The sequence below is a fragment of the Thermothielavioides terrestris genome, chromosome 6 (assembly GCF_000226115.1).
Source record: "Thermothielavioides terrestris NRRL 8126 chromosome 6, complete sequence".
NCBI classification, from domain to species: domain Eukaryota; kingdom Fungi; phylum Ascomycota; class Sordariomycetes; order Sordariales; family Chaetomiaceae; genus Thermothielavioides; species Thermothielavioides terrestris.
Window position 1 is genome coordinate 3,560,319 of NC_016462.1, and position 8,772 is coordinate 3,569,090.

The 8,772-nt window shown below is 56.9% G+C and overlaps 3 protein-coding genes across 3 annotated transcripts; all 3 read right to left on the minus strand.

Moving 5' to 3' along the window:
* Positions 1 to 84: 84 nt before the first annotated feature.
* Positions 85 to 1,550, minus strand: THITE_159739 (uncharacterized protein; the record flags this gene model as incomplete). The annotated part of the gene is made up of 4 exons (XM_003658263.1): positions 85 to 506; positions 666 to 819; positions 1,123 to 1,442; positions 1,520 to 1,550. The coding sequence occupies 4 exons, from the start codon at positions 1,548 to 1,550 to the stop codon at positions 85 to 87; spliced, it is 927 nt and encodes a 308-aa protein (XP_003658311.1).
* A 2,434-nt stretch (positions 1,551 to 3,984) lies between these two features.
* Positions 3,985 to 6,188, minus strand: THITE_2124873 (uncharacterized protein). Its single transcript, XM_003658264.1, has 2 exons — positions 5,242 to 6,188; positions 3,985 to 5,174 (listed from the first exon to the last, which is right to left on the minus strand). The coding sequence occupies exons 1-2, from the start codon at positions 5,905 to 5,907 to the stop codon at positions 4,317 to 4,319; spliced, it is 1,524 nt and encodes a 507-aa protein (XP_003658312.1). The 5' UTR covers positions 5,908 to 6,188; the 3' UTR covers positions 3,985 to 4,316.
* A 1,072-nt stretch (positions 6,189 to 7,260) lies between these two features.
* Positions 7,261 to 7,834, minus strand: THITE_2124874 (uncharacterized protein). The gene has a single exon (XM_003658265.1). It carries the CDS (start codon positions 7,653 to 7,655, stop codon positions 7,344 to 7,346), a length of 312 nt encoding a protein of 103 aa, XP_003658313.1. The 5' UTR covers positions 7,656 to 7,834; the 3' UTR covers positions 7,261 to 7,343.
* Positions 7,835 to 8,772: the final 938 nt, after the last annotated feature.

Consider the following 8,772-nt stretch of genomic DNA (forward strand, 5'->3'; position numbering starts at 1 on the left):
GCCGCGAATTCGAAGCCTTGTGTCACCGCCAATCCTGAAGTGTGCTAGCATAATTTGTCTGCACTAAACAATGAGTTAAGCCTCTCACAGACCCATCTCGATGCACTCCAACTCAGCCAGCACCCTGAAAAACAGCGGCTGTGCCTGGGCTTGGAGCAGCACACCAGGGATGCCCCTAAGCAAAAGCAGCTCGTGCATGAATTCCCTTGCGCCTTCCACCTCCTTACTGTGTCTTGAGCTGTTGCTGCACCCGTGATCGGCGCCCACACCGGCCGGATACAGCTTACCTGCTCGTATCACCACGCCCGGCCGTCGTTGCTGGCCCCGAACTGGAAGCTCCCATTCCGGCGCCCCCGCTGTGCAGACTCGAACCAGCTGCCGGACCACGTCTGGCGTATTCCTGAACTCCGGGAGCGCCATGGCCAGCTCCGAGCTCGCCGACTCGTGCGCCGGACTCGGACCCTGCAGCGCCCTGTGGCCGATGCCACAGTGGGCGAACGGCTGCCCTTAGAAGATGCACCACAGCTGCTTGCCTAGTATAAAGGCCTACGCCCGCTCTAGCTGGTCCTGGCCCTCCTTACCGGCTTTCCTTCATAGCAATGGTGCGAGCTATGGCGAGCTGAAGCCGCCATGTGCGTCGTAGTACCGTCTGCAGTCGCCCGTACTTGGGCACCAGGCGGCATCGCTGCAGAACTCTTTGAGTAGCGTGACGACCTCGTCCTTCAGCTCGCCTTGGGGCAACCCTGAGTCGCCCGCCAGGACCTCGAGGTACTCCATATACGCCACCTCTGGCGGGCTCCACGCAAACCACCCTCCGCGCTGCTCAGGTCGATGAGCACCGCATCCATGAGGAGGACTCAGACGGAACAAGGCCTTAGAAGACTTGCTATCCTGGCTGTTGCGCTGCAGTCCTAAGGGTATTCCCAAAGAACCAAGGAAAGGGGAACGAATGGAAGGAACAAATCAAAGCCAACGCCTACCTCGATATATCCTTTCCTTGCCCAACTCCTCAGCTCCAAACCCGAGCAAACAACGTCCCAACTGCCATCCACTTGAACGCCAGTCACGACGTCAGCCGCTGACTCAATCGATACCTTACACGACCCTTAGCACGGCCACCACATTCCACCGCTCCCCCAGTTCATTCCCCTTGTCGATCCTCGCATATTCCCGCTGCAGAGGCTGGGGCAGCTTCCACGCCAGCGCCGGGTTCTTTAGCCACATCCGAACCAGGTAACTAAGCGCTTCCTGCAGCTCGACAAACGCCTCGCGCGAGTACAGCACGCCGTGGTTGTTGACGAACAGCGGATCCCCGGGCTCGGTGTCCGGCACGACCTGATTCCGTCTGTCGATGTCCTCGATTACATCCAGCGCGTAGCGCTGATCGTCGCTCCCCGTACCACGCCAAAACCTCTTCCGCGGTGAACAACCGTGGCCATCAGCTGCAGTTTCTGACCAAGCGTAGGCAATGGGAAGGTATCCGGTGACACTTTGCCGCAGAGCCCTAGGTCTGCATTACAGTCAGCGTAGAGCCCGCAACAGCCGGACATCACGGACCTGTACCCTTGAAGTGCGGCAAGCCGGACCGAACTTCAGGGATCTCATCCTCCGTGAGAGTATGGGAGTAGTCGCTCTCGGAAGCAAACGAAGTCGAATCCTACGCAATTTTCCCATTCATCCAACTTGTGTTGCACATCTTGGGCCACTCATTGATGCCCTAGCTGTGATCATCAGACAGAGAGCCTGGAGACGGCCTTGAAAATGCTCGTGGCGGCGAACCCAGAGGGGTTGCTTCGTGGTGGGCAGAGCTAAATAGTGGTTGAGATGCTCTCATGAACATTCATCATGGAGGACGTGCCAGCGGTGTGAGTGGGATCGCGCTGCCCTCGCAACATACTTACAGGGATCATCAGCTGGCTTTCACCATCTGCGTTCTCCAATTCCTGGCGGCCACGAAAGCGACGGCGTATACATATTGTTCTTCAATTGGAGTATGTAATACCCGTAGTCCGTCAACGGCTGAGGCCAGTGGTGTATTCCGTACTTTTCTACAGCTGATTCCGGCTCTCAACCAGTGACTGGCGATGGGTCGCAGAAACTTTGGCCGCGTTACGCACTGTTCGTTGATCCAAGCTGCCTAGTTCCCAGACAAATATCCCACGTCAAGCTCCGTGTCAAACAAAAGCGACTGGCCATGTCCGAATCGGCACTTCGCGCGTTGCATCAAGGCGGGTGGTTGAGCGAATCAAAAGATGAAGCGGCGAGGGGGAAACGGCCAGGCAGGGTACATTGGGAGCTCCCGGCGAGCCCTAGAAGCAGCGCAACGGGAATTTGGCTCTCCGCGTGATTGCAGAGCGCTGCAAGGCAGAACGGGATGCTATGCAGGTCCGCTTGACCACCGTCAGATTCTCCTCCTTTTACTGAATATTCGACCCCGAGCTGCTTTCGAGGTCGAATGTTCACGCCAACTACCCGAGGGCTGAAGGAAAAGTGGGTATTTTCGCCGCCCTCTCTCCTTCCAGGAGAGAGGGGCACAAAATTGCCGGACAATCACCGACACACCAAAATCTACACCAAACTTTGTTAGTGCAGAATTGAACTTCAAATACCCGAGGGCTGAAGGAAAAGTGGAGATTTTCGTAGCCCTCTCTCCTTCTAGGAGAGAGGGGCACAAAATTGGTAGACGTCATATAATTGGCGGACAATCACCGATACCTATTTTATACTAAACTTTATTAGTGCAAAACAAAACTTTAAATATCTCAACAACCACTTAACTAAACGTAATAAAATTTTAAAATTATAATTTTTAGTAGAATAGCTCTTTATTTTAAAATTTTAGGTTTTCTATCTTAGGGTTAGGGTTATAGGAGGCTTATTTTCTAAGGGTTAGGGTTATTAGTGGTCAGAGGTAGGTGTCTGTTTTTTATTAGGGTGTCCGCCAATTTTGTGCCCCTCTCTCCTAGAAGGAAAGAGGGCTACGAAAATTTCTACTTTTCCTTTAGCCCTGGGGTATCTCAATAACGACTTAACTAAAGTTGATAAAACTTTAAAAGGATATTTCCTAATATAATAGCTTTATATTTTGAGATTTTAGTTTTTTTAAGATAGGGTTAGGGTTATATATGTATTTTGTTCCTATAGGTTAGAGTTAACTACAGATGTCGCTACCAAAAGAATCCGCACACCGCCCTCCATTGAACCAGCAGAATTAACCGGTATTTACATAGACATACAGATCCAGCCATCTCTCCGATCTGCCCCCTCATCCAAGTATGTAGGACGTCTTTTTCCATTATCCTCCTCCTCAACAGAACGACCTTGAACCTCCTGAACAAGCCTTTTTACAATAGTCTACTACAATATTGCTACGCGGGCTCAAGTATTTACATTTAAGCTGATTGTTCAGCTTGATGATAAGCGGATTGAAGCGTTTACTAGCATTAAAACCAAGGACTTTGAACGACCTGGCCGTCAAGGCTCTAGCTCGTAGCTTAGGTCAAAAGCACGTCGATAGGATGTTGTTTCGGCTTCTGGGCCTAGTACTGAATAACTTCATTTTTACTAGTCAGGTAGTTGGATCCAGGAGAGCGTTGGATCCAGGAGAGATTCAGGGTCGGATTCAGGGGGGATAGTGCGGGGTATAATACAATGGCTTACAGGCTTGGCATTCAAGGCGGTGTGCGGATTCTTTTGGTAGCGACTTCCGTATAGGTGTCCGGTGAAAAGTGTCTGTCTAGCGATGTTATACCCCTCTCTCCTAGAGGGAGAGAGGGCTGCGAAAATACCCACTTTTCCTTCAGCCCTCGGGTAGGACGGGAGGCAGGGCGCCTGCCAACTTGGGCCATATGGGTTGATCAGAGCCAATCAGCGGCGCTGGTTTCGTTATCACCAGATGCATGAGGTGCCGATATCTCACAGCAGGAACACAGAGCAGCTAGCAAGATTTCAAAAGAGAAACAACAGATACAATGAATGGAGGAGGGGAAAATAACTTCCGATTTAAACACCGAGAGAAGAGCAAAGAAGAAAATATAGAAAAAGTGTACGGAACGCTATGACGCTACTGCTCATCGGATCTTGGTGGAATCCAAAGCGAGTCGTGTCTCACAGGAGATCGATCGATCGAGGGAGCAAAAAGTAGGCAGGTACACACACACATTCGACAGCATAGCCATGGGCTCCGCTTTATGTGGACCAACATCCGCTAGCATCAAGCGTATATCCCTTCATCAAATATATAGCAGCCCACAAAAACACGTCGCCCGCCCGCCACCAAGCACGACACCAACACAAACCGGCAGCGAAACCCACACTTAACCGCCCCTCTTCCACAGATCCCTCCAAAACTCCCTAAATCCATAGTACTTCTCCCGACTCTCTACCACCTTCACCGGCGGCGCCCTAAACAGCCCCGCCAGCCCCGCGCCAAGCTGCCCTACACCACCGCCGCCACCTCCTCCGACGCCGCGGCCACCAAACGGCGCGTCTACGAGCGACTTGGCCGGGCGGGTGGCGCGTAGGCGAATCTCGTCGGCGACCAGCGGCGCGACGTCGGCGAAGCAGCTGCTCAGCTCGCGCTCGAGCGAGAAGTACGGCTTCTTGGCCAGCTCGGGCGCCATCAGGTTGTAGGAGCGCGTGAGCGCGTTGAGGTTGGCGATGGCGAGGCTCATGTACGGCCGCTCGGCCGCCTCCCAGGCCGGGTCGCGGAAGGGTTGGGTGATCGCGGCGTCGTGGGCTGGTGGGCGGGCTGGGTCGGGGGAGTCGCCACCACCACTACCACCGCCACCAGCACCACCGCCACCGGGGTTGCCGGCATGGGCGTCGTCGGGATTGGCGGGGGTGGGGTTGGAGGGAGAGAGAGGGGAGGGCGGCGCGGCGGTGACCCGCTGCATGACGACGTCGGCGGTGGAGTTGGTGGGCACCGAGATCTGTTCCGGGTTGCGCCGGCGCGGGTTGTGGATCTCTTCGGCCCGGGCATGGGCGGCAGCGCGGGCGAGTTGCTCCTCGAGGGTGCCGCCGCGGCTGGCGATCATGCGCGCGGCGTGGCGCTTCCAGTCGTTGCGCAGGCGGGCGCGGAACGTCTCGGCGGCTTTGATAAGTTCCTGTTGTTTCTCGATCCAGGGGGGGACTATGTCTTGGCGCTTGATCATCTTGTTCATGATGTATTCGGTCTAGAGCCAGGGGTGTTAGAGACGGACGGAGGGTTGAAGTTGGTTTGTGCTGTGCTTGGCAACTCACGGTGTCGATGAACGGGTTGTCTGCTCTCGTGTCCCTTTCTATCCCCTTTCCGCGAGGGATGTTCTTGAACTGGCCCCTCGCAATGGCATCTTCGATCCGTTCGTTCGCCAGGGCGGCCAGCGCCGACACCGAATTCGGCACCGCCCTCGCCGCGGGAGTAAACCGTTCACGGAATTCCCGCTTCAGCGCCTCCCTTTCTTCATCGCTCAGGCCTTTATCCTTCATCCCCATCCCCGCATAGGCCTGCGCCTTGTCCCGCGCACTCGAAGCTCTTTGGCCGGGACTCAGGCCGACCTCCCTGCGGAACCGCATGTCTACCGGCGCCGGCGCTGGCGGCGTACTCTTCCCCCTTAACCCGGGCGCCAACGGCTTGTGCGCATTATCCAACATCCGCAACACGGTATCCTCGGTCGATTCCTCGCCTGTCCACGGCTTCGCGGACGCAATCGCCCGGGTGCCCAGCCCGGCGGAGTCAGGAATGCGCGAGGTGATGCCCGCCTGCGCCAGCGCGGCGGCGTGCTCGTGGTGGAACTTCATGTCGGCCACCTTGTCCAGCAACTGGGCCTTGAGCTCCTCGCTGAAGCCCGCTTCTTCGATGGCGTGGCGGCCGGCGCGGCCTCCGGTGAGGAGGGCATCTTCGGTCGCTTGCTGGAGGCGGCGTGTCATGGCCCCCTGTTCGTGGTCAGGGTCAGGCTCGGGCCCGAGTCTCCGGCTTAGGTGGGATGCATCGGCACGGTCGTTTGATGCGTCGGAGCTCGGGGCGGATCGGCCGGAATAGCGAACGGTCTGGGACAGCGACCCGAGGGGTGGTGCTGTTTTTAATCGAAGGGCGCGGGCGCATCCGGCGCAAATGAACGATGTCGACGCCATCGGTGCGGGCTACCGTCGCGGCAATCGAATCTGTGGACTCGTCGCGGCATTTTGCAAAGCTGGACTTCTCGCGGTGGAAGATGGTTGCGAATTGTTTCCGGTGACAGCGGGGATTGAGACAGTGCTATCTGCGACCAACTACACTGTGTCCAAGACACGGTCAAAAGAGAAAGAGAAACCCTCTTGTTGGCGTGGCCACTGCTTCCAACTAATCCGTGCTGCAGCAAACAATAACTCAAATCAACAGTCCGAGACATCATGATGGCGTTCGCACAGATCTCCAGTAACTTGCAAGGTCCGACGCCTGAAACGAGATTGGGCTGTTCTTGGGTGTGAGAGTTCCCCGTTTGCCTTGGTGATGAATGCCTACGGTACCTACCGGTACCTACACAGGCGTCTTTCCTCAAGAGACGAGTCCCAAATCATGAAGAGCTCCGCTAGGGATACAGGCCACGAGACACATCTTCTGGAGAATTCCGTTAATGTAACCACCGGAGAGATAGCGCACATATATATGCATCCCTGTTGACCTCCGCAGCCGGCATGCCACCTAACTCATCGCACTGGAAAATAACGCCGCGAACAGACCCGACAGAGACCCGACGAAGACCACTCGTGACCTTACCCCCTCATCAAGCACACGAAATCACACCAGCATCAGCACACTCCACCACCCTGCGCCTGCACAGACCCAGACCGGTCGGCTCTGCCTCGCGCATGGCACCGACCTGGCCCGGCCCGAGCGCGAGCGCGGCAATCTCAAGGGACTCGCCCTCACCCTCGATCTGGACGCGGAAGCGGCCGACATCCCGAAAGCCGAGCTTGCGGTATACCCCGAGGCCTGTGGGGCAGGCGAACACAGTGGTGTGCACGCCGAGGCGGCGCGCCTGGTCGACGCCCCAGCGGGCGAGCGCGGTGCCAGCGCCGCGCCGCGCCGCTGCCACGTCAAGTGGTAGAGCAGGATGCGCAGGAAGACGTGCCCGCCTTGCTCCGGGCGGTAGCGTGCGTCGAAGAGGACGGTCTTGTGGTGGACCAGCGCCGCGCGGTAGGCGGTTTGCCGGGTGAGGTGGTCTAGTTTGGTCGGGCTGGTGGGGAAGGTGGGCGAGGTTGGCGAGGTCGGTTCTGTGCGGAGTGTGTTACTCAAGGTTGTTTGCATCCCCAAGCTGGGTAGAACTGGGGTGCGTGAAGGGTACACAGAGGGAAGTGTGCGAGGATGACGTCACGTAGGTAATTCATGGACCGACTGTGCTGGCGCGTCGTGGGCGGATTGGCTGCGCGGCCGACGGCAAGGCCCAGGCGCTGGAGGCAACGATCTGCGTTGCGGATCCGTAGGCGTCGGTGGGCATCTCACAGACGACCACGGTGCTGCTCTCCAGGTATTCGGCGCACTTCTGCCTGCAGAGCGCGGCAAGCTTGTCCGGGAACAGGTGCCGGTCCGGTCCGTCCGGACAGCGGTAGGGGTAGGGCGGGTCCAGCGGTGAGGCGCCGACCAGGACCATGGTCATGGTCTCCAGATCGGCCTCGGTTGCTTGCCGGATGATCATGTTGAGGACATTGGGTTCTGGACTTCTGGTCGGGTAGGAGCACGAGTTGCTGCCCTCCGAATGGAAGACAAGCCTACCACAGTAGAACGTGTAAAGGGTTCACCGCGCTTTACCAGGCGATGGACGGCAGCTCTCGTTCCAGACCGCATCACGCCGTGGTCTCATCCCCGATGCCTTGGAAAAGTTGGTCTTGGCATCGCAAGGCAAGAGGTGCAATGACGTCGGACGCCGAGTGCGCCGTCGGACCGCTGCCACGCCACAGAGATGACAGGCGTTGATTGGGCTGTCAGAGGTCATCCATGGATGTTGGCAGCGGGGGCGCAGCTCGCCTTGGGCAGGACCATGGACCCTATGAGACCCTGGCAGACCCTGGCGCTTGGGAGGTGGAATTCAGGGTCCACCCCCGCGAGGCATGACGTCATTTCTTGGGCTGGAACCTTGGGGCGATCACAGCTGAGTCTCGTCGACTTGCATGAATCGCGAAGTCACGTTACGGCGGCTGAACCAGAACTTTTCGATTTCGACTACTAGAACTTCGAACTTCTCGCATTCGACTACTACGCTAAGGGGGCGGCTAGATCAACGACCCATAGTTCTTTCAAGTCGACGCACGATCCCAGCATCAAGCTTGGTTATCTCTCAGACTAGAACAGGTTGCTGACCGTGGGGAGTTCTCAACGGAAGTGCTGTTCCTGCAAGTGCTATAATTTGGTCAGCTAAACATTTCCCAATATCTGATTCGATTCCTTTCTGACTGCAATGCATTGTCAAGGCCTTGGCGAAAGGGTCTGCCCAACGCTACTGACCTGCATGGGGCACGTTCCCAGTCGGTCATTTGTGCAACGAGTTGCGCGGTTGTTGACTCGCTAGTAGTGCGGGGCCATTGGAACTCTGCGGTCCCCGATCTATTAGAGTTGAAGTCCTCGAAATGTGAAAAAAAGGCGAACAGGACTCAGGAATAGGCAAGGTACAGAACTCACCGTTGCATCGCAAGAGCGAGGTGTACGGTCCCCTCGGATGAAGCCCCAAGCTCGTGTGGCCAATCAGCTCCAGGATGTCCGAGGAGACGCTGTCACCCATGGGAAATCGCCGTTGCTTGGGAAGAGAGCAGGCGTTA